General features: G+C 45.3%; 1 protein-coding gene across 1 annotated transcript in view; it reads left to right on the top strand.

Annotated features, from left to right (window-relative positions):
* Nucleotides 1-4,163: 4,163 nt before the first annotated feature.
* Nucleotides 4,164-25,439, top strand: part of slc1a5 (solute carrier family 1 member 5) — a 38,721-nt gene continuing 17,445 nt past the window's right edge. The window contains exons 1-3 of the mRNA XM_063059927.1: nucleotides 4,164-4,957; nucleotides 20,170-20,212; nucleotides 23,200-23,286. Of these exons, the coding sequence (XP_062915997.1) occupies nucleotides 4,395-4,957; nucleotides 20,170-20,212; nucleotides 23,200-23,286 (693 nt within the window). The 5' untranslated portion in view covers nucleotides 4,164-4,394. The remainder of the gene's footprint in view (nucleotides 4,958-20,169; nucleotides 20,213-23,199; nucleotides 23,287-25,439) is intronic.

Here is a 25,439-nt window from a genome sequence, read left to right as displayed (position 1 = left end):
GGAAATAGCAAGGTAATGTTCATGGACCATTCATAAACTGGATGGCAGAGGGGAAGAAGCTTTTCCTGAATCACTGAGTGTGTGTCTTCAGGCTCCTGTACCTCCTCCCTGATGAGAAGCGGGAAGGTCCTGGACGGTGAAAGTCCTTAAAGAGGGATGCCCCCTTCTTGAGACACTGCTTTCTGATCACGTTCTGTTTAATTGTAATTTATAAAGTATTTTAAAAAAAATTATTATCTTTTGCAATATGCTGCAGCTGCAAGACAACAAATTTTACGACACGTACCGGTGATGTTAAACCTAGTTCTGATTCTGATTCTGAAACGGACAGTCGATGCTTTGGGTCGAGCCCCTTCGTCAGGACTGGGCATCCAAATCAGAATGAGGTTTCGTTACCGCTGAACATAGGTTGCGACGTTTGTTGTTCTGTGGTGCCAGTGCAGTGCAAGGCATGGAAAACACTTTAAGCTACAAAAATTAAATAAACAGTGCAAGAGAACAAACACGAGGAAATCTGCAGATGCTGGAAGTTCAAGCCACACACATCAAAGTTGCTGGTGGAACGCAGCAGGCCAGGCAGCATCTCTAGGAAGAGGTACAGTCGACGTTTCGGGCCGAGACCCTTCGTCGGGACTAACTGCAGGAAGAGGACGAGCGAGGTTGTGTTCTTGGGTTCGTGGACTGTTCAGGAACCTGGTGGCGGAGGGGAAGAAGCTGTTCCTGAAAAACTTTGAGTGTGCATGTCCAGGCTCCTGTGCCTCCTCCCTGATGAGAAGAGGGAAGGTCCTGGGTAGTGAGGGTCCTTAATGATGGATGCCTCCTCCCTGAGGCACTGCTTTTCCAAAATATCTTCGATGGCGAGGAGGCTATTACTCACACAGCAGCTGGGCTGAGTCTGCAACTCTCTCAGCTTCTTCCGCTCCAGTGTATCACCGCCTCCATAGCAGACGGTGGCAAACCAGTTCGAACGCTCTCCTCTTTCTGTGTAGAAGTTTGCTAGAGCCGCTGGTTGACATACCAAATTGACGCTGCACCCACATTACTCCCTCATTAAACTGGGGCGGCACGGTAGCGTAGTGGTTGGCACAATGCTTTACAGTGTACAGGCGACCCGGGTTCAATTCCCACCGCTGCCCGCAATGAGTTTGTACGTTCTCCGCACGACCACGTGGGCTTCAGTTTTCCTCCCACAGTGCCGGCTGAAAGATTGATTGGTCATTGCAAATTGCCCCGTGATTAGGTTAGGATTCAAACTGGTGGGCACATTGGCTCAAAGGTCATGCTTGTTCTCCTTGTTACCATCAGGGAGGAGGTACAGGAACCTGAAGACACAGAGTCAACGATTCAGGAACAGCTTCTTCCCCTCTGCCATCTCATTTCTGAATGGAGATTGAACCCCTGAACACTACCTCACTACTTTTTTATTTTCTGTTTTTGCACTACTTACTCAATTTAACTAATATATATTATATAGAGATATGCAAACACTTTGTTTTTTATGTGTTTTTCTCTATTATTATGTACTTCATTGTACTGCAGCTGCAAAGTCTACAAATTTCACGACATGTGCCGGAGATATTCGCCGGCTGGTGGCGTAGTGGCATCAGTGCCGGACTTCGGAGTGAAGGGTCCCGAGTTCGAATCCAGCCGGCTCCCTTGCATGCTTTCCATCCGTGCAGGGTTGAGTGTCGAGCTAGCAACTCGACCTTGTAAAGATAAGAAAGCCCTCTAAAAAAAATGCCATCATGACAGCGTCCCGATGACTCCACACGGAGTTACGGGCTTTCTTCTGTGCCGGTGATATTAAACCTGACTCTGAGTTCCAAACACACGAGATTCTGCAGATGCTGGAAATCCAAAGCTACACACACAAAATGCTGGAGGAACTCAGCAGGTCAGGCAGCAAATGAATAAACAGTCAACATTTCGGGGCAGAGTCCCTTCTTCAGGAATGATTCTGAGATCCTCCAGCATCTTGTGTGTGTTGTTTTCCTATTTGTTTAAAATTTTTTAAAACTGACATCTTATTTGTCTTTCATTTTCATGCTTATTTGTATTACTTTTTACTTTTTATTTTATTTTATGTTTGCACACTATCCCATTGTAAAGCACTTCGAATTGCAACGTCTTTGTGAAAATGCACCATAAATAATTTATTATTACTACTAGCATGAGAGAGTCTGCAGATGCTAGAAATCCCAATGCAGCCCTCACAAAATGTGCAGGTCAAGCAGAATGCAAACTTTCTCATATTATTACACTGGTCAACTAATTTTTTTGAAAGTGTTGCTTTCTCAGAATTTTTCTTCTGTTTACGATAGACCGCCTGAAGCCAATCAAAAATATGACTTCAGACTACTTGTATCATGTAGGAGTTCAGAGAAACAAGAAATTAATTTTTATTGAATACAGTATAATGAATTTAATTCCTGATTTTTTACTGCCGCTTGGCAGTAGTTCAATTAAGCTAAATATGTTTTGTTGATGGTTTTTGTTTGTACTCAGTGTCTCAGGCTTCTTGCTTAAGCATCCAACAATAAACAGCCAGCATTGATGGATTCCATTTGCCCTGTTTCTCCATGACCGCAATGTCCTGGTGAAACCTTTCACCGTGCTCGTCACTGACAGCGCCAAGGTTTGCAGGGAAGAAGTCTAAATGGGAATGCAGAAAATGAATCTTTAGTGACATGTTGCACTTCATGGTTTCATATGCTTGAAGCATGTTGTCAACCAGCTGCATGTAGTTTGGTGCTCTGTAGTTGCCAAGAAAATTTTCAACAATTTTTTTAAATGACTTCCATGTGATTTTCTTCGGTCTCACTAGAAATTTGTTGAATTGTCTGTCATTGATGACCTGTTTGATTTGTGGACCAACAAAAATGCCTTCCTTAATGTGACTTGAATTATGAACTAAAATAAATATTGGCGATTTTAAAAAATGGTGTGTGATAGGGAAATTTCATGCTGATTTTCATAATCAGCGGCCAAAAATCCAGAAGATACTCCCATAATTGTGGACTTCAGGAAGGGTAAGACGAGGGAACACACACCAGTCCTCGTGGGGGATTAAAAGTGGAGAGAGTGGGCAATTTCAAGTTCCCAGGTGTCAAGATCTCTGAGGATGTAACCTGGTCCCAACATATCGATGTAGATATAAAGAAGCAAGACAGCGGCTAGATTTCAACAGGAGTTTGAGCAGATTTGGTTTGTCACCTAAAACACTCGAAAACATCTACATATGTAGCGTGGAAAGCATTTTGACCGTCTGGTGGGGCAGGGCGCATGCTACTTTATACTTCATTGTCGCCGAACAATTGATACTAGAGCGTACAATCATCACAGCGATATTTGATTCTGCGCTTCCCACTCCCTGGATTACAAATATTAAATATTAAAAATATTAAAATTTAGTAAATATTACAAATTTAAATTATAAATCATAAATAGAAAATAGAAAAATGGAAAGTAAGGTAGTGCAAAAAAACCGAGAGGCAGGTCCAGATAGGATTGAAGGCTGCAAAACTAGTCAACTCCATCATGGACACCAGCCTCTGTAATATCCAAGACATCTTCAAGGAATGATGCCTCGGAAAGGCGGCGTCCGTCATTAACGACCCCCGCCGACCAGGTCGTGCCCTCTTCTCATTGCTACTATCAGGGGGGAGCTACAGGAGCCTGAAGGCACACACTCAACGATTCGGGAACAGCTTCTTCCCCTCTGCCGCAAACACGAGGAATTCCGCAGGTGCTGGAAATTCAACCCTGACGAAGGGTCTCGGCCCGAAACGTCGACTGTACCTCTTCCTAGAGATGCTGCCTGGCCTGCTGCGTTCCCCTCTGCCATCCGATTTCTGAATGGACAGTCAACCCGTGAACACTTCATTTTTATTTAAATGTCCGATTTTTGCACTACTTATTTAATATAAATATACTTACTGTAATTCACAGATTTTTTTTCTCTATTATCATGCATTACTGCCGCCAAATTTTATGACTTACGCCGGTGATAATAAACCTAATTCTGATAGAATTCAGGAAGCAAAATCTTTATTGTCTAGATTGATTACCGTCCACGCTCCTTTTGGGAAAAGCAAAATGCTTTGGGGCGGGCAAAAAGGCAAGTGTCGGTGAGTCAGCGGATGATAAAAGCACACACACACACACACACACCCCCACAGACACATCCGCCTCACCCTTAATCAGGCTGGGGAGCACCAACCCGCTCCTCTCAGTTTGACGCCGTGTGAGCTACAAGAACAAGCCGGCGTTCAGAGCGGCCGCCTGCTTCTAACTGCACTCCACTACAAGAATTCTCCATATTCAGGCACATATTTATAAAACTAATTTATTCAGCAAGCATTTTCCCCTCCAAAAAGTCGAATTTGTAAGAGGTTATGGCTGAAACGACGACTGACGCTCTGAAGGACACCTCCAACGGCGACGTCCACCTGGGCGAGAAACCCGCGAACGGCAACAATGTAGCGATCGGCGGCGACAATGTAGCGAGCGAGAGCCGAAAGCCGGCGGACAAGATAGGCAAACTCCGGGGCTGCATCAGGGGGAATCTGCTGGTCATTCTCACCGTGACCGGGGTGATCATCGGCGTGGTGATCGGCCTGTCGGTGAGGAGCCTCGGGCTCGGCAGGGTTCAGATCATGTACTTCTCCTTCCCCGGCGAGCTGCTCATACGGCTGCTGAAAATGATCATCATCCCGCTCGTCGTCTGCAGCCTGGTCTCGGGCGCCGCCAGTCTGGACACGAAAGCCCTGGGCAAGCTGGGAGGCTGGGCGATGCTCTTCTTCTTCCTCACTACGCTGCTGGCCTCGGCCCTTGGAGTGACCATGGCGTACATCATCAAGCCCGGGACGGGAGCCGAGGCCAAACCGCAGCTTCCCGGCATGGAAGAAGCGCTCCCAGAGGCTAAAGAAGTCACCGACTCCTTTCTGGATTTAGTAAGGTAACTCAAATAGAAAAGCTCCCGAGTTGATAGGCATTTGATTAAACAGGATCTACACAGCTCACGCCGGCAGATAAAGCCTTAAAAAAAAATCGATATTTACTTAAAATTACCTCTTCTTACAACCTTTCCCTACTTATGTAGCAGTTGGGCGCCAGAACAAGTGAAATTAACCATGTTTGCTGATGTGTGTTTAAACCTTTTTAAAAAGTAGTAGTTTATTGAGGGGCGGGGGGAAGAAGGCAGCAATCTTCCGTAACGTTGGTTACAGCGGTGGAATTGTGCTATATCCTGGTCAATGTGAGTGTCTGATGCAATCCGCCACGTGTAGAGTAAGTTGGAATCCCGCGGCTGATGGTTGATTTAAAATACAAATCATTAAATGACCCTGGTATTAAGGTATCAGAAAGCATTAAACTGATTTAAAAATGTGAAAAGGACATGTGGTTTACAGCTAGTGTCGTTATACACGTGGTGGAATCTAAATTCCGCCCCCACCCCCGGGGACGTTTCGGCGAAGAACGCTGATGACGTCCGTAACTTCCGAGACGGAATAAAGGAAGATTTATTTGATTCGGTTAAAAAAGAAATCCCCAAAGCAGGAAAGAAAACCAATAACCGTCCTGACGAAGTGTCTCTGCCCGGAACGTCGACTGTACCCCTTCCTAGAGCTGCTGCCTGGCCTGCTGCGTTCACCAGCGACTTTGATGTGTGTAACTTTTTTTTTCTTGTTGCTTTTGATTTCCAGGTGGATTAAAATTGGCTGTAAAAAGATACAATTCATTCAAAGATCATGTTTTTCGTCCTTTAATTTCCAAATACCTCATTCTGAGGGGGCAAAACTTTTTTTAAAAATGGGTGTCTACGGTACTGGCAGAGAATTCCAAAGCATTGCTTTAGAACAGGGGTTCCTAACCTGGGGTCCTCAGATCCCCGGTTGATGGTAGGAGTCCATGGCATAAAAAAGGTTAAAACCCCTTGCTCTTGGTCTCATTCCTGCTGGAGGAATGCAGTGTATGGCAAGTTTCAATGAGGTGTCCTTTGAGCCTTTAAAATGGAAATGAAGAGGAGTTTCCTTAGCCAGTGGGGTGGTGAATCTGTGAAATTTGTTACCACATACCGCCGTGGAGGCCAAGTCATTTAAAGCAGAGGTTGATAGGCCATTCAGCCCATCGAGTCTGCCCTGCCATTCCATCATGGCTGATCCCGGATCTCACTCAACCCAGACACCTGCCTTCCCACCATATCCTTTGATGCCCTGACCGATCAGGAAGCTATCAACTTCTGCTCTAAATAAACCCACAGACTTGGCCCCCTCTGTAGTCTGTGGCAGAGCACTCCACAGATTCACTTCTCTCTGGCTAAAAAGAAAATTCCTCCTTACCTCTGTTTGGAAAGGTCACCTCTCAATTCTGAGGCAGAACCTCTTCTCCATATTCACTCCACTCTCTGCCTATCTAAGACCCTCTTAAACATATTGTATCTGCCTGCACTGTCACCCTGGCAACACACCCCAGGCACCCGCTGTGTACAAAACCAATGCTTGCCCCATACATCTCTTTTAAATATCAAAGGTTCAGGAAATTCAAAGGCACGTTTAATATCAAAGTATGTATCCATAACGCAGCTCTATAACTCGTCTTCTCCAGATAGCCACGAAACAAAGAAAGAATATGAATGTCATTCAGAGAGGAACATCAAACCCATACCCCCTACACAAAAAAGAACGACATTCCGATCATCAACCCGCAAACCCCACCCCACCCTCTCCCCACACAAAACAGGACAAGAACATCAACCCCCAAACCCCCTTCTCACTACACAAAGAAAATCCTAACAGAATTCAGTAAGAACATCGACATTCAGGAATTGCACCGTCTCGGATCGCAAGACCCTGCAGCAGATAGTGAGGTCAGCTGAGAAGATCATCGGGGTCTCTCTTCCCGCCATTACAGACATTTACACCACACGCTGCATCCGCAAAGCAAACAGCATTATGAAGGACCCCACACACCCCTCATATAAACTCTTCTCCCTCCTGCCATCTGGCAAAAGGCACCGAAGTATTCGGGCTCTCACGACCAGACGATGTAACAGTTTCTTCCCCCAAGCCGTCAGACTCCTCAATACTCAGAGCCTGGACTGACACCAACCTACTGCCCTCCACTGTCCCTATTGTCTTGTTTATTATTTATTATTAGTGTCTGCACTGTTTTGTGCACTTTATACAGTCCTGGATAGGTCTGTAGTCTAGTGTAGTTTTTGCGTTTTTTCTTACGTAGTTCAGAGTAGTTTTTGTATTGTTTCAGGTAGCACCATGGTCCTGGAAAACGTTGTCTCATTTTTACTACGTTCTGTACCAGCAGTTATGGTTGAAATGACAATAAAAAGTGTCACATGACTTGACCCCCAAACCCTTACCCTCGCACAGCAAAACAGAAAGGAATGGGCAAAAAAACACAGCATGTTAAAAACCGTAAGTTGTAACGCAGAACCACGATAACAATCTCCTTAATCATGGAAAGAGATGATGCAAATATCCTTTCTCCCTTGCAACGCATGTCCCCCAGAATTAGATACCCCGATCTTCAGAAAAAGATACTGCTGTCTGCTCTGTTTCTGTTTAAAGGGCCCACGTCTAACTTTATTCTACTTTAGTACAAGAATAATCAGGAAGTAATCATCGCGTAATGTCAACAGTGATTCAGGAGGAGGAAAGTGGACAAGGACAAAGAACAGTTTTCAGACTGTGAAGGTCATTAACTGACTATAATTATGAGCTAAGCCTTAAATATCCTCACTGTAGTTCCTGTAATCCTCACAGGTAGGAGGTAAAGGGTGTGTTCACGAACTGCAGTTTGCGCCCGACTTGTAGACCAGAGGTATTGATTATCAATCTGAGCACCTGTTCAAATCCCACTCTGCAGTCATACATGGAATATACTCAGTGCCCACTTTATTAGGTACACCGGTACACTGGCTCGTTAATGCAAACATTTAATCAGCCAATCACGTGGCAGCATAAAAGCACGCAGACGTGGTCAAGAGGTTCAGTTGTTGTTCAGACCAAATATCAGAATGGGCGAAGAAATGTGATCGAAGTGGCTTTGACCGTGGAATGATTGTTGGTGCCAGATGGGGCGGTTGGAGTATCTCGGAAACTGCCCTTCTGGGATTTTCACGCACAACAGTCTCTAGAGCGGGGGTTCCCAACCTGGGGTCCATGGACCCCTTGCTTAGTGGTAGTGGTCCATGGCATAAAAAAGTTTGGGAGCCCCTGGTCTAGCACTTACAGAGAATAGTGCAAAAAACAAAAAAAAAATTCCTGTGAGTGGCAGTTCTGTGGGCAAAAACGTGTTAATGAGAGAGGTCAGAGGAGAATGGCCAGACTGGTTCAAGCTGACAGGAAGGCGACGGTAACTCAAATAACTACACGCTACAACACTGGTGCGCAGAAGAGCATCACGTCAAACTCTCCATAAGTGCTGCTGAGTTCCTCCCAGCACGTTGCGTGCGCCATGAAGGAGATCTGCCATTTTGTCCGCAGCTCCGGATGAGGCAAAGTTGCTGACTCTAAAGTGGCTGAACAAACCAATTTGGGAATTGGCATCGAAAGTTGGCACTGACCAACTCCAAATCTTGCAAGAGAAACAGAAGGAAACCAGAAACAGGATTGCATCAGCTTTCTCAGAAACCCCTAGGAAAGAAATTGTACTTTTTTTAAATATAGCACGGGGCCGTGGGCCTTTTTGGACTTAATGCTGCCTGACTTGCTGACTTCCTCCAGCATTCTGTGTGTTGTTTCTGCTTAATCTATCTGGTTGTATTTTGTCTTGGGCGGGTGGGGGGAATTGTTTTAACTTTGTTTCCCTGGCAAATTCAGACTTTAAGGATCGAAGGTGACTTTTGTGGGCTTGATTGCGTGGAACAGCACCACACAGTACAGGCTCTGCAGCCCCATCGATCTCTTTTTACCTACTCCAAGACTAATGCTGTGCTCACACATGCCTTTATTTTGATTTCATCCCTGTACCTGTCTTAAAGGTTCTGCATGCATCACAGGAGCAAAATAAGACCATTCAGCCCATCGAGCCTGCTCTGCTATTCTGTCTACCTTCCCTCTCAACCCGGGACTCCTGGCTTCTTCCCATGACTTTTGACGCCCTTACTAATCAAGAACTTTTATCAACCTCCGCTTTGACTTGCCCTCCGTAGCTGCCTGTGGCAATGAATTCCACAGATTCGCCAGCCCTTAGCTAATGAAATTCCTCCTCATCACTATTCCTAAGAGGTGACCCTCCATTCTGAGGCTGTCCCCTTCTGGTCCTAGACTCAGTCAGTTTCAATGAGATCCCTCCTCATCCCCCAGCAAATTGAGGCTCAAAGCCACTAAAGATTCCTCCTACCTTACCGCCTTCATTCCCAGAATCATTCCCAGGAGCCTGCTCCGGATCCCCTCCCATGCCGGCAGATCCTCTCTTCAAGGTGAGGCCCACAACTGCTCGCAGTACCCTAAATGTGGTCGGACGAACCCGCTGCTGTTGGAGGGGTGGGATAGGATCGGTGGAGGATGAATGGCCTTCTCCCAATCCAATGCACGCCCAGCAGCCGCCCCCTAGACAAGGCCCCAGTAACACGAGCACTGTAGGCGAGGCAGGAAGGTGTGCTAACAGAACGGTGTGCTTTGAAGCTGCAGATACTTCACGGGGCGTGGGGGGGTCGGGAGGGGAGGGGGTTCTCGGACCTTCTTGGCAGCCAGGGACAATGTTCCTCTTGACAACGAGGTCGAAGGACCAAGCCATGACAGTGCACGTTCACATATCTCGAGGTGGAAGGTGAATGGGCTGCCTCACATTCCACGGCCCGTTTCTGGGCAGCGGGGGAGGGAGGACCGGTGAGAGCTCAGTTCGGGAAGCTGCTGTTGAATGCGCAGTTTTGTTTGGTGGTTGGCACGGTCAGGCAGGCTGGAGGCGGTGTACAGAAACCCAACCTCTTCCAACCCCTGGGATATCTCGAAATGGAGACTTCCCAGGCTGCAGGTCTCGTAATTTACAGAACGAGAGGGTGGCATTGAAAGACTGTCTGTTACAGCGTTTCCCATTCTCTCCTTTCCGTAAGCACTGGAATGTATCTGCAGTTCTCAATGACTTAATTCCACTCTCCCTCACCCCATCTCCATCTATTCTTCCCCACCCCACCACATCTCTGCTCTCACTCTCTGCCTCTATCTACTGACTGACTGCTTTCTTTATCCCCCCCCCACCCACCCACCGACGCAAGAGATTCTGCAGATGTTGGCCGTCTTCAGCTGCATGCACAAAACACTGGAGGGACTCGGAAAGTCAGGCAGCGTAATGAAGGGGAGCCTGAGACTGTTTCTCCCCCTCCATATGTGCTACCTGACTCCCCCCACCCTCTCTCTCTTGTCTTCATGTTTCCACATGCCCTTCTGTCCCTCCCATGCTCCCTACCCCCTCTGTCCTCCCCCACCCAATCTCTTACCCCTTCTCCATCTCTTCATCCCTGCTGTTTATTTCCGTGTACCGGGCGGCGAGCTCGCCGTTTCTTTAGCATTTGTCTGTTTTTCACGAGGCCCGGTTGCTAGCCCGACGCTCAACCCAGCACGGGCGGAAAGCGAGCGAAGGGCCAGCCAGATTCGAACCCAGGACCATTCGCACCTGCACCACTAGCCTTGACCCACCAATTGCTAGGGGAGCTCAGCTGGTCAGTCAGCATCTATGGAGGGGGAAAAAAACAGTCAACGTTGCCTTCATCAGGATTGGAAAGGAAGATGGAAGAAGCCAGCTGTATGGCTAAATTGATCTGGATGGAAGATCAAACTGGGTTTCTTCGCCTTAGAATAAATAAGGTTAAGAAGGCACTTTATGGAGCGAAGGCGGTTTGTGATTTTTAAAGGAGTCTTCCCTGTCATTAAAGGTTTTTATGGAGTGGAAAATGAGAAAGTGTTTCTCATGGTAGACATTTGGAAGCTAGGAACAAAGAGTAGGCAAAATAATCAGAGGCTTCATGAGGAAGTGGATTTGCTAATGCAGTGATTTCTAGATCAAGTTCAAGATTATTTATCAGGTATACATCAAAACCCAGAGTGAACTGCACCATTTGTCTCAACAACCAACACACCCACAGGTGTTGTCACCAAAATATTATGTCCACTATGATTTGGGATTCATTGCCTGAAAGTTCAAAGTAAATTTATCACCAAAGTACATGAGATGAAGGATCCTTGAGAGTGAGTCCATAGGTTGTGGGAACATTTCAATGATTGGGCTGGTGAAGTTATCCCCTTTGGTTCAAGAGCCTGATGGTTGAGGGGTAGTAACTTTCCTGAAGTTGGTGGTGTGAGTCCTGAGGCTCCTGTACTTTCTTCCTGATGGCAGCAGTGAGAAGAGAGCAAGACCTGGGTGGTGGTGGGGGAATCTCTGATGATAGATACTGCTCTCTCACGACAATGTTCGTGTAGATGTTCTCAATGTTGCTCCTCTTGGGGCGGCACGGTAGTGCTGTAGTTCGTGCGATGCTTTACCGCGTCAGCGATAATTGTGGTTCAATTCCCCCTGGAGTTTATTCTTCCAGTGACTGTATGGGTTTCCCACGGGTGCTCCAGTTTCCTCCCACATTCCAAGGACACCAGGGTTGGTGAGTTTGTGGGCATCACATGTTAGCACCAGAAGCGTGGCGCCCCCAGCCGATCCTCGTTGGCACAAGCGACACACTTCACACGTGACAAATGACAAATAAAGCTAATTTTTAATAGGAACCTCTAGAGGGGTATTGGACTTCTGATAGTTTGGTCCTCATAGAGGGAACAGAAGTGGAAAGAATGAGCAATTTCAAGTCCCTGAGGATCTAGTCTGGACCCAACATACCAATGCAGCTGCAAAGAACGACAGTGGCTATATTTCATTAGGAGTTTTAGGAGATTTGCTATGTCACCTAAAACACTCACAAATTTCTACAGAGGTACAGTGGAGAGCATCCTAACTGGCTGCATCGCTGTCTGGTATGGGGAAGTGTGGTGTATGGGTGGCTATATTAAGTTGAAGAGAGTTGTAAACTTAGTCAGCTCCATCCTGGGCACTAGCCTCCAGAGTATCCAGGGCATCTTCAAGGTGCAATGCCTCAAAGAGGCAGCATCCATCATTAGAGACCCCCATCACCCTGAACATGCCCTCTTCTCATTGGTACCATCAGGGAGGAGGTGCAGAAGCCCAAAGGCACACACTCAGTGATTCAGGAACAGCTTCTTTCCCTCTGCCATCTGATTCCTAAATGGACATTGAACCCATGAACACCACCTCACTACCTTTTTATTTCTATTTTTGCACTACTTGTTTAATTTAACTATTACATATATAACTGTAATTCACAATTTTTTCCCTATGACTGTGCATTGCATTGTACTGCTACTGCAAAGACATATGTTTCTGGTACAAAACCTGATTCTGATTCTCAAAACTGGAATATGATTAATTCTGCTAGTGATCTATAAAATGGGCTGAATGGCAAGTTTCAGTCCAACAATACTTTGAAATTGCATGTTGAAATCGCGCATTGTGGTCTTAAAAATGTACGTTTTTGGAACAGACGTTGAGTTTTTACTGATTTCATCAGTTCGTACAATTACTCAGTCACACCAGATGTGTTCATTAAGAACAAAATTATGAAATGAATTTCAAACCAGGGTAGATCTGAAGAAGCTGGAAGTCCTTTCACGCACAAAACGGAGGAACTCAGCAGGCCAGGCAGCATCTGTGGAAAAGGTACAGCCGATGTTTCGGGCCGAGACCCTTCGGCAGGACTTTGTGAGTCCTGCCAAAGGGTCTTGACCCGAAATATCAATTGTACTTTCTCCCATGGATGCTGTCTGGCCTGCTGAGTTCCTCCATTTTGTGCGTGAAAGGAATTAATTTCCCATTACTTCCAAGTATGACTAATAATTCTGGTATTAGTTCGTAGAATCTTGAGCACGGAAGCACAGACCTTCAGCCCATTTAGTTCATTCCAAACTCTTGAATTCTGCCTATCCCATCAGCCCGCAACTGTATCCAAAATTTTCTTAATATTGAAATCAAACCCATATCCACCACTTGTGCTGGAAGCTCGTTCCACACTCTTCACCACCCTCTGAGTGAAGTTCCCCTTAAACTTTTTACCTCTATTTTTAACCATTAAGAACCTCAGTGGAAAAAGCCTGTTTACATTTACCCTATCTATACCCCGTACCCCTCATTAATTTTGTATACAAGGTGGATTTCATAGAGTTATCATGGATTTATGAACATCTTTTAGGCATTGGTGTTTGAGTACCAGGCCATTCGGCTCCTGATCCCACTCTGTGCCCACAGGCTCCTTCAGAGACTCTACAGTTCATGTTCTGTGAATTATTTGTTTACTTTTTGCATTGTTTGGGCAATTTAGACCATAAGAGCATAAGACAAAGGAGCTGAAGTCGGCCATTCGGCCCATCGAGTCTGCTCCGCCATTTTATCATGAGCTGATCCATTCTCCCATTTAGTCCCACTCTCCGGCCTTCTCACCATAACCTTTGATGCCCTGGCTACTCAGATACCTATCAATCTCTGCCTTAAATACACCCAATGACTTGACCTCCACTGCTGCCCATGGCAACAAATTCCATAGATTCACCACCCTCTGGCGAAAAAAATTTCTTCGCATTTCTGTTCTGAATGGGCGCCCTTCAATCTTTAAGTCATGCCCTCTCGTACTAGACTCCCCCATCATGGGAAAAAACTTTGCCGCATCCACTCTGTCCATGCCTTTCAACATTTGTTCTTGTGTTACGCGCTGGATGTTTGAGGTGTGTGTTTTCTTGTGGATTCTGTTGTGTTTCTTCATTCTGCGGCAGTCTGCAAGAAGACGAATCTCAAGGTTGTATATACTACACACGCTTTGATAAGTTTACTTTGAACCTTCAGTGAGTGGACAAGAACATAACAGTTGCAGTACGGTGTGGAAAGATGCGGCGTAGCGGTTAGCACAACGCTTTACAGTACCACCGACCCGGGTTCAATTCCCGCCGCTGTCTGTAAGGACGTGCTTCCCGCAACTGCGTGGGTTTCCTCCCGCGGACCAAAGAGCTACCGGTTGGTGGGTTAGTTGGTCTTTGATACTGTCCTGCCATTGTGGCTAGGGTTAAATCAGGGGTTAACACACGAGATGCTGGAGGAACTCAGCAGGCATCTTGTGTGTGTTACTCCAATGACATGTGGAATTCTTTGCCCAGCGAAGCAGTGGAGGCTACCTCAGTAAGTATATTTAAGATAAGGCTGGATAGATTTTTGCATAGTGGGGGAATTAAGGGTTATGGGGAAAAGGAAGGTTGGTGGAGATGAGTCCATGGCCAGATCAGCCATGATCTTATTGAATGGTGGAGCAGGCTCGACGGGCCAGATGGCCGACTCCTGCTCTTGTTTCTGATGTTCTTATGTCAGTTTGTGATTATGTCTTGTTTGTGATTAAATTGGGGGTTACTGGGCGGCAGGGCCGGAAGGCCCTATTCCACGCTGTATCTCAATGCATGTTCTGCCATTATTTACTTATTTGTTTGTGTGTTTATTTATTGAGGCACAGTGCAGAATAGGAATTGTATTTATTACGTAGTGAGAGAATGGGTTACGTGAAGGGATCTGGGCGCACGCAGTGCTGCAAGCCCACGTTCCAGAACGGACGCTGCGACGGCGAGTGCGGCTGTACTCGTGTGACTGCCCTCTCTCTCTCTCTGTCGATGGTGAGTGAGAGTTTGCTGCCGATTATTGAGTCGGGGGGGGGGACTCGAAGTGAAGGTGCGGCTACGGGCTGTCACAGAGGAACGGCGACTGTTTCTTTCCCCTCTCGCTGAGGAAGGACCGATATAAGGGAGCGGGAAGCGCAGAATCAAATATCGCTGTGATGATTGTACGTTCTAGTATCAATTGTTTGGCGACAATAAAGTATCAAGTATCTCTCTCTCTCTCTCTCTCCCTTGTTCCTGAGAGGAGGAGCCAGAGGGATGCCAATTTGTTGGGATGAGGAGTCGGTTTTAATGAGCTGTAGACCATGGTCTCTCTCCCTTTGGGGCTTCTCTGTTGCTTGCATGGTGAGTGATGGGAGGGCTGATGCTTTCTGGTGGAATAAGAGGGCTGATGCTATTTGATTGTGGGAGGGGGCAGGGGGCTTTTGGGTTCTTGCGTCTTTTTTCCGTCATTCATTCTTTGGGATTTTTCCTCTGTTTTGAAGACGTCTGTGAAGAGTAAGAATTTCAGGTTGTGTACTGTATACGTTCTCTGAGCTAAATGAACTATATTTAAATAAAATTTTTATGCCAGTGCATTACAGCTATCCAATGTGAAACCGATGGTGGACGTGCGTTGGCTCTGACAAAGAGTTTTTGACCTTGAAACGTTAACAGTGTTTGTCTTTCCACTGATACTCCCTGAAACTGTGAGCATTTCCAGACTGACCACCCCACCTTATTGTCTCCCTGCACCTTCCGTAGCAGTAAAACAATGCTTTATATTCTGCCGTCGGTTTTCCCTGTGGACTGTTTCCATGTGGGTGTCGTGGTGGAGATGCATCCCTCCCAAAGGAGGTGTGAGGCACTCCTTCCCTCTGCAGGTCACCCTTGGGCAAGGTGTAGCACCTGCTTAGCCACCTCCGCCCACACCTCCCATCAGGGTCAGGTGAAGCCGTGGGGGCAGGTGGTGGATGGTCGTACCAGCAGCCGGTGCAGATCACAAGTCCTGGTTCTGTGACCACTGACACCAGGCAGACAATCTCTGAAGAGTATTGATCATGGCTGGGGTCACCCATCTTGTAAAGTCACTGCCCAGAAGAAGGCGATGGCAAACCTCTTGTGTAGAAAAATTTGCCAAGAACAATCATGGTCATGGAAAGACCCTGATCACACATGTCATACGACACAACTCATAATGATGACTATTTCCATGTATTTAAATGTTGCAAACATCTGTATGGATGGCTTGCAAAGTAAACATTTCCACTGGATTTTGGTACATGTGGTAATAATTATTACATCAGCTAAATTGCCAAGTTTTTCCCCCAGATTTCCAGCATCTGATGTTTTACTATTTTCAGAGAAACTATTTCATAGCATGCTTAACACATCTTATGTCACGGGAAATATGTTGCTTTTGTTAGCAAAAGCGCCAACTTACTATAGATTTAAAAATAAATAAATGATTGTCCATTCAGAAATCTGATGGCAGAGGTGAAAAGGCTGTTCCTGAATTGTTGAGTTTGTGTCTTCAGGCTCCTGCACCTCCTCCCTGATGGCAGCAATGAGAAGAGGGCATGTCCTGGATGGCAAGGGACCTTGAAGATGTTCAATTTAAAGTTGAAAGTAAGTTTTATTATCATAGTATGTATATGTCACCATATACCACCCTGAGATTCATTTTCTAGCGGGCATACTCAATAAATCTATAGAATTGTAACTACAACAGAATCAGAGAACAACCACCAAACTAGACGTTTCAACCAGAGTGCAGAAGACAACAAACTATGCAAATACAAAAAGAAGAAACAATAATATAAATCAATGAGCAGTAGATATCGAGGACATGGGATGAAGAGTCCCCAAAAGCGAGTTCCTAGGTTGTGAGAACACTTCGGTGATGGGGTGAGTGAAGTTATCTGCACTGGTTCGAGAGCCTGATGGTTGAGGGGTGTTAACCGTTCCTAAACCTGGTGGTGCGAGTCCCAAGACTCTTGTGCCTTCTTCCAGATGGCAGTCGTGGGAAGCAATCATGTCCTGGCTGGTGGGGGCCCCTCGGGGAGGGACACTGCCCTCCCTTTAAGCTTCAGTGATGTGCTCAATGTTTGAGAGGGCTTCACCCTTAACGGACCAGGTAGTAATGAGGCTCTCGAAGAAAAGGGGATAACTACAGTCATCCTATTTCAGGTGTTCCCACCTGACTCTTTATCTTGTTACCTCGTGCTCTCGTTTATTGATCGCTATTTACTTATATTTGCATTTGCACAGTTTGTTGTTCAGTGCTCCTGTTTACAGTTACTGTTCTATAGATTTGCCGACTATGGCCACAGGAAAAAGAACCTTGGTGGTTGTATGTGGTGATGTGCATGTACTCAGATAATAAATTTTACTTTGAACTTTGAAGAGGGCACTTCCTGAGTGGAAAGGATCCTTACTTTTGGCTGCCACCTTCCTGAGGCACCCACCGCCTCTCGAAGACGTCCAGGATTGTTGGGTGGGTGGGGGAGCGGGGTTGTGCCTGTGAACGAGCCGGCTGAGTTTGCAACCCTCTGCAGTCTTTTGTGACCCTGTGCGTTGTTGATCAAAATACTGTGTGCTGCAGTTTTATGTTCATCTGTCTCATCTGCCTGGCTCTTCGAGTATTTCCGCCATCTGCTTTAATATTAGAGTCAAGCCCAGATTCAAGTTCATTTCAAGTACTGGCATTGAAGTATGAATCAATGTCCAGCCAATATGTAGTGTTTACTCGAACAAATCAATGCTACTGCTGGACACAGGCGCGGGAGTTATCCTGTATGTCATGTTCTCTGCTCACTCCAATAATAATGTTCACAAGTCAAAGAAGTGTATTCAATCTTTTGAAATCACTGTTTTTTAAATAATACTTTTTATAAGATTTGTATTTTTAAACAAACTCAGGTATTTTTCACACACACTGGCAGAAAGCAGTATAGTAGCTAAAATAAGTTCATCTCCTTTCTCATCTTTCATTGGCCAAATGTTAACACATGACCCATGTGATGTCATTGTTTTAATCATGTATTAACTAATTTATCTTTAAGGGATTTCTTACCTATAAAAGTGATAATTTTTTTTCAGAGGCGCCATCTTTATCCCTTCTGTCTTTGTACCCTTTCACCTCTCAGCACCACTCCCAGCTCTAATTAGTTTGCTTCGAGTTTGCATGTTTGTTTGTACTCTGAAATAAACTGAAATCTTGCGCTTAAGACTGCTCGCCATTCCTGACTCCTGGAAGAACCTTCAGAGTCAGAAATTAAACAGAGATCCAGTGTCAGTAACTCACAAAACATGCAATCTTGAAGCGATTAGACTAAAACTAGTGATATTAAACAGACTTAAGTGAAGTTAGTAGAGTTAAGTGATTTCAAATGTATTAAAAGCGGTCAGCAAAAGATATGACAGCTGGCAGTCCCCAGCTCTAAACTGACAAAACAAATCATGAATACATAACTTAGTCCCTTTGCTACTACCATGCCCCCACCCATGTGACTAATTACCATAATAAATGCACAACAGAGAATACAATACAGATAGAAGACAGGTGTAAAATACTCCTGTAAAATACTATTATAAACTATTCGGAAGATCTCACTTTGTGTTTTGGTTTTTTAGCATATGTCCAGCTTGTTCTGTTGCGCTGTTTGTGTTCTGCTATGCATTGTGGGCATGCTATGTTGGCCCCAAAATGCGACCTGCCTCTCCCCCCCCCCCCTCCACTCAACACCTCCTTGGGTGCGTTGGCCCCGTTAATGCAAACGACACACTTCACTGTGTGTTTCAGTGTACTTGTGATCGGTAAAGCCGAATCTGAATCTGAAATACTGGTTAGGGCACTGGGAAAAATTAACCCGAATTATGGTTCAAGACAGGACCCTGAAAGTACAGTCAACTGTGGGGGGGGCGGGGCGGTGTACCTACAAATTGTTTGCAGTGGAGTGAGTCTTGTACATTCAAGTTCAATTTTATTGTCATTCAACTATACGAAACAGCCTTCCTTTGGGGCAATGTTTCCTAACTTGGGGTCCACGGACCCCTGGGTTATTGGTAAGGCTCCGTAGCATCAAAAAAGAAAGGTTGGGAACCCTGCGCTGGGCCAAGGTGAAAAACACACTACATACAGTCATACCTGGCACTTATAGTTACGATCCATCACATACAATCGCAAGATCATATTGACATGACCTGATGATTGATGGTGTATGGGATGTCGTCCTGGGGCCATGTTTCTACCTGAAAAGCAAATTCTGCTCTTGAGATGAGACTGCCAGACTGACATCAGCTTTTTAGAGGGATGCAGTTCACAAAAGCACATATTTAGGGAGCTTCTGAGGCAAACCCTTCGTCAAAGATTAAATTTATCTGCCATATACATTTACGTGTGAGGTGGATTCCGGTTAATTGGGACACATTGGGACCACTACATCTTGGCCCAATTAGGCAGCTGCACAAATTAGCTGGAAGATTCATGAAAATCGTTAAAAAGGTATATAAAAAAAGACAAGTTACTCACTAACTGAGTAATAAATTATGTATTTAAATAAAATTATGAATAAATTAGAGCGCTACCAAAAAACTGTATTAGTTCCTAATAGTTATTGACAGAGGAATTCTTCAAGTGTACGCTTGGCTATAAATTGTGATTGACTGTAAATGAACAAAATCAGTGTAGACAGCTGGTGCAGATAATGGACTGCCTTCATACAATGCTTTCAACGATTGCATCCTCCAAATCTTCATTTTCATTGTAACATTCAAGGTGATTGTCGACACCTTTAAAATCTTCATAGTACCTAACCTCTGGAAGAGGTGAAATCATTTCATTTTCACTCCTGGCTGTTTGGGAATGCTTGAAACTGCAGTGAGTGACTATCAGCGGCAAAAATCACTGCTTTCTGAACACGAGCCCGTGCAACTGATGCTAATTAAAACTCAGTGTAGTGTCTGAAGGCCACACACAATGTGCATGTGACTGACACTAATTAGAACCTGTTCGGCAACAGTCTCCTGTCCCATTTAGGCGGCTGGGTGTCGCAAATAAACGAAGGGAATCCAGGCTATTTTCTTGATTAGTTTTTGTTCTTATTTGAGTTACCCCAAATAAGCAGCTGCCCGATTATCTGATGGCCCAATTAACCGGAATCTTCATTATTAAGAATTTGCTATGGTGTGTTGGGTGTCATTCAACAAATACAACAGACAATAATTAATAAAATATATATATAAAAATAAGGTTATTTAAAGTAAGGATATGGAAAAAATATAGAATAAATACACAAATACCAACATGTTTTACACATTATAAAAAGTGGTTCAAAGTCTTCACAGCGCTGTTACGGGTAATAGATAGAGGAGGTGGTGGGGGGCTGATTGGAATGGTTGATCAGATGAACTGCCTGGGGAAGTGACATTTAACGCTTTTCATCCCGTTTTTCTTCAGGAACATCTTCCCATCTAACCTTGTCTCGGCAGCATTTATATCGGTGAGTCAAGTTTGCATTCGTAGCAAAATTATTTCATCACACACAACTTGATGTGGAAAATGAATTCAATTCTGTTCAATAGGAATAAGATTTTGGAACGAGTAGAAGTGTCTCCATGTCTGTTAGTTTATGTATATCCGCTAACATCTGGTAATTTTTTGCTCTTCTTCTTTTTTGCTGTTCCCCGTTCTGGCTCTCCTACTCCCTGGGCTTTTCCTCACCTGCCTATCACCTTCCCCTGGTACCCCTCATCATTCCCTTTCTCCCATGTCCACACTCTGATCAGAATCCTTCCTCTGCAGCCCTTTACCTCTTCCACCTATCACCTGCCACCTTTTACGCCTCCCTCCTCTACCTATACTGGCCTCTTTCCCCCTTCCTTTCCAGTCCTGATGAAGGGTCTTGACCTGAAACATAGACTAATTTTTCCTCTCCATAGGTTCTGCCTGATCTGAGCCCCTCTAGCATTTTGTGTGTGTGTGTGTGTTTTTTTGGATTTGCAGCATCTGCAGAATCTCTTGTGTTTATATCAGCAGATTGCCACTTTAGTGAAGTAGGCAGCCATGCTTACACAGATTGTTGCCACTGCTCCTCACCTGCAGTGACCTGCATTCCACCCTCACTTCAGTGCTGTCTGTGTGGAGTTTGCAGTCTCTCTCTGCGACCTTTTGGGTTTCCCAGACTGCTCTTATTTGCTCCCAAAGCCCAAAGGTGGTTGTTCATTGTGTTCGATGATGACAGGAGACCCGTTTTTAAAGCACTGGGGTAGTTCCACTGTTTCGACTTCAGAAGTCCGGGTCCAGTGGTACGAACAAGTATCACGAGCTGGGGTCTTCCTTGGTTGCAGTGGGTGACCGTGACGTCTTCTGTGCCTCGTCCTGCCCTTCGCTCTCCACGGAGCGTCGCAGTACTGCCTTCCTGGCCATTGGATCTCACTGTAGGTCTCATCCACCTGAGCTGACTTCACATGCTCGGACAGGCATGTCCCTGTCTCACCGCGATGTGAGTTCGCCAGCTACGCTCACCCGGTTTAGCCAGTCTATTGAATCAGTTCACTGATGGAGGGGTGGCTGCTGTCGCATGCAGACGGCTACTTGGAGCCACAGGTGAGAGCGGAGTGTCCGGTGGGGACCAAAGGTGAGGGAGCTGCCCCAGAATGGACACAACAAGCCCCTTCGCCAGAGGTGCTACCCCTCCCTGGACACTCTATACACCCCAACTTACTGTGGTGATAGTTTACTGTAAATTACAATAAAATATCTTAGTGGTAAAATCTGAGGCTGTTGAAGGGAATGTGAGGAGACTAAAAATGGGTTAAGTGTAAATGGGTGTGAATTGATGCTCAGCAGGGAACTGATGGGCTGAAGGCCCTGTTTCTCTGCTGTATGTCTGTGACTTGTCTCCCTAGTTTCTTAGAGTGCCTGACCTTCAAATGACTTTTAAACTGGCTCAGCCAGTCTCTCAGTTCAGAAACAGACCACCCAACTGGGCATCACAGTAGCGTAGTGGTCAGCACAGCGCTTTACAGTGCCGGCGACCCGGGGTCAGTTCCCATCACTGCCTGTAGGGAGTTTGTACGTTCTCCCCGTGACCAGTTGGTCATTGTAAAAGGCTAGGATTAAATGGGGGGATTGCTGGGCAGCACGGCTCGAAGGGGGAGGGGGGAGATGGAAGAACCTATTCCGCTATGCGTCTCCACAAACAAATAAAGCCCAAACCCAATGGAATTCCCTCCAAGAAGACCTTGTCATTGGGGTTGGAGGTTTGCCTCAATGACTCAGAGAGCGATGCTGGCTGGAGTCGGGGCTTTGTGCTTTGGCTCTTGGTAGGGTCACCCATGTCAAACAGGTCAAAGGGTAGAGGCCAGACTCAGAGTGGTCCACCAGTCCTCCAGGTTCAAGGTTTCATCTCAGGGCTGACAACCCTGACTGATCAAACAAAACTGTTATGGAAACAGCAATGAAGAATCCTTCTACATCCGAATGTGACAGTATTCTGAGTCTCCACTCTGGACTTGCACGTCTGAGAGGAGTGAAAACTGAGAGGAAGCTACTGACCTGATGAAGGAGCTGTAACTCCTCCATTGGTTCCCAAAATACCAGCAGCGTAACAGGCAGTTCACTTCACCAGTAAGATTCAACAGTGTGTCTTGGAACTGGCTGCATGCTTCCATGAAAACATTCAGGTTTGGGACGAGTTTGTCTGGCTCAGCTGTCAGGCCAGGCCCCAGCCAACAACTCCTAAGGCTGAAAAACAGTGGCAATATTAGCAACTGATTCTCAGATTTATGTAGATCTCTTCATTGGAGAGTTACTTGATGGGGGATGTGGGTTTCGATGGGAGAAATCTATCACCAAAACAGCACAGAATAGGCCCTTCCAGCCCTTCCAGCCGAGTCGCCCAGCAACTCACCGATTTGACCCTGGCCTAACCACAGGACAATTTACAATGACTAACTAACCTACTGACCAATACATCTTTGGACTGTGGGAGGAAACTGGAGCACCCGGAGGAAACCCACGCGGTCGCTGGGAGAGCGTACAAATTCCTCACAGGCAGTGGCGGGAATTGAACCCAGGTCACTGTAAAGTGTTCTCACCAAATTCAGATTATTGGAGAGGTTTTGAGGTAAATGTTTGGCTCGTGGAGGTGAAGTTGTCACTGATAAGTCTTAATATTTATTACCCATCTTAATTAACCTTAATGGAGAGATTTCTGGGCTATTTCTAGATATAGTTAAGAGACAATCCTACTGTAGGACTGAAATCAAATGTAAGGATAACAAAAGAATTTCTTTCATTACAAATGTTTAGGAACTAGTAAAGATTTAACAACAAATATGATGAAGATTATTGTACGTTGAACGTATTTCTTGTATGTTGAATATGTTGTTAAAAATTTAACAACAAATGTGGTGAAGATTATTGTATGTTGAACATGTTTTTATCTAGTTCCTCGTCCATGAACCCTCTTTTTTTCTTCCCCAGTACGCCACAAATTACAGGACTATAGCAATTATGAAGAATGTCACCGATGAGTTTGGAAGAATTAACGTGACCATTGAAGAGTTAAAGGTGAGTGGGGAAAACAGAGCCAATATACCTGCAGAACTTTTTTGCATTTATATAGCACTACAACCCACAACTTAAGGCATTATCACCGCCGGGTTAAAAGGTAAATGTGGCAGCAGATTTGCACAGCAAGATCTCACAGAGTGGTGTGATATGAAGAATTTATTTGTCGCTGTTTGTAGAGGGAAATGTTGGCGAAGACACCAAAGTCGGTCGTTTTCCCTAGTTTGAACTTCCCAGAATGATAGCTGCTTCTCTGCTGTATGTATGGTGAAAAGAACCTCACAAGTTCAATGTGCATCCATGAAGAATCTGAGAATACAGGTCCATAATCCATTGACCGTGGCGTCACAGGTGGATAGGGTTGTAAAGGAAGATTTTGACGCACTGGCCTTCGTAAATCAGTGTACTGAGTACAGGAGATGGGACATTATGTGAGTCATTGGTAAGGCCTAATTTAGAGTATTGTGTGCAGTTTTGGTCATCTCCATACAGGAAAGATGTGAATAAGGGTTGAAAGAGTTGAGAGAAAATTTACAAGAATGTTGCCAAGACTTGAGGACCTGAGTTATAAGTAAAGATTAAATAGGTTAGGACTTTATTCCTCAGAATGTAGAAGATTGAGGGGAGGTTTGATAGAAGTATACAAAATTATCAGGGGTATAGGTAGGGTAAATGCAAGCAGGCTTTTTCCACTGTGGTTAAGTGGTACTACTAGGTTGGAAGATGAAAAACCTAAGGGGAACCTGAGGGGAAACTTCTTCACTCAGAGGGTGGTGAGAGTGTGGAACGAGCTGCCAGTACAAGTGGTGCATGCGAGCTCGATTTCAACGTTTTGAGAGAAGTTTGGATAGGTACGTAGGATGGTAGAGGGCTGTGGTCCCAGTGCTGGTCGATGGGAGTACGCAGTTTAAATGTTTCTGCACAGACAAGATGGGCCGAAGGTCTTGTTTCTGTGTTGCATTTTTCTGTGAGTAAAGATAATATTTCATCTGAGGAACAGCCTCTCCAAAATGCGGCACTCCCAAGGTGTGGCACTTCCTTAAGCCTGCAGTCAAGTATTGACGTACGGGTAATGACTAACAGGAAAATATCTTATATTTCCGCCTAGTGCAAAAGTGCAAGAGGTTATAAGAGTAATGGAAATTATGTGTGGACTCCCTGCAGCATAGACACATGCCTTTAGGCTTAAGTTATCGAGTTGTGATCCAAATCTAAGTTGGACTTTTACACAAGTGTCTCCACTTTGCGAGCAGATCGGAGGCTGGGGACCCGACCGCACAGCAAGTAACTCGTCATCTGACTCTCTGGTCCTTTCGACCATCAGAAAGGCAGAAGTCAGAGCTATGATGGAATAATCCCCACTTCCCTGGGTGAGTGCAGCCTGAATACCACTCAGGAACCTCAGTGGCATCCAGGAGAAGAACAGCCTAGTTTACTGACACACCATGCTCCTGCCAAAACGTTAGCTCCATTTATCATCATCGCGTTGTGACTTGGAAACATATTGTCATTTCCTCATTGAGTCAGAGAATCATACAGCATGGAAGCAAACCCTTGGCCCACCTAGTCCATGCTGGCCAAGATGACCATCAAAGCTAGTCCCGTTTCCCCTCATTTGGCTCGTATCCCTTGTCGTGACTGTGACTGAAGTCACCAGAGAGATGCAGCTGGTAGATAGAAAAGTCATTATTCAGGACGCGCACACACACACACACACACACACACACACACACAAGCTGACAGCCATTGGAGTTCCTCAAGAGAAAGGCTCCCCAAGCCAACATTTCAACACATTTTTATACGCTAAAGAGCAAAGGTAACAGGACGATTTCATCATACTTCTTTTGAGTTAATTATAATATTCCTGATGTCTGTTGACTCTCGAGTCAGATATATGCAATGGATGTTGTTTGTATTCATGCATATGCAGACATCTCAGTCAATTGGTGTTTCCTGGTCTGCCATTTACTCTAGAATGCAGCTCCAGGAAGACCGAGCTCCATTTTAAATTTAATCTACTATCCATATTCAAATTTGAAGACTTGTTGCTGTTGAAATTAATATTTACTATATACCCTAACTCCAGAATACACCCTACCATCCCTCAACACCTTTCCTATTCCTGTACCCATCCAATCATCTTCTAAGCATCG

This window comes from Mobula hypostoma, chromosome 10, assembly GCF_963921235.1.
Source record: "Mobula hypostoma chromosome 10, sMobHyp1.1, whole genome shotgun sequence".
In the NCBI taxonomy this organism is placed as follows: Eukaryota; Metazoa; Chordata; class Chondrichthyes; order Myliobatiformes; family Myliobatidae; genus Mobula; species Mobula hypostoma.
This window is presented reverse-complemented; position numbering and strand designations above follow the sequence as displayed.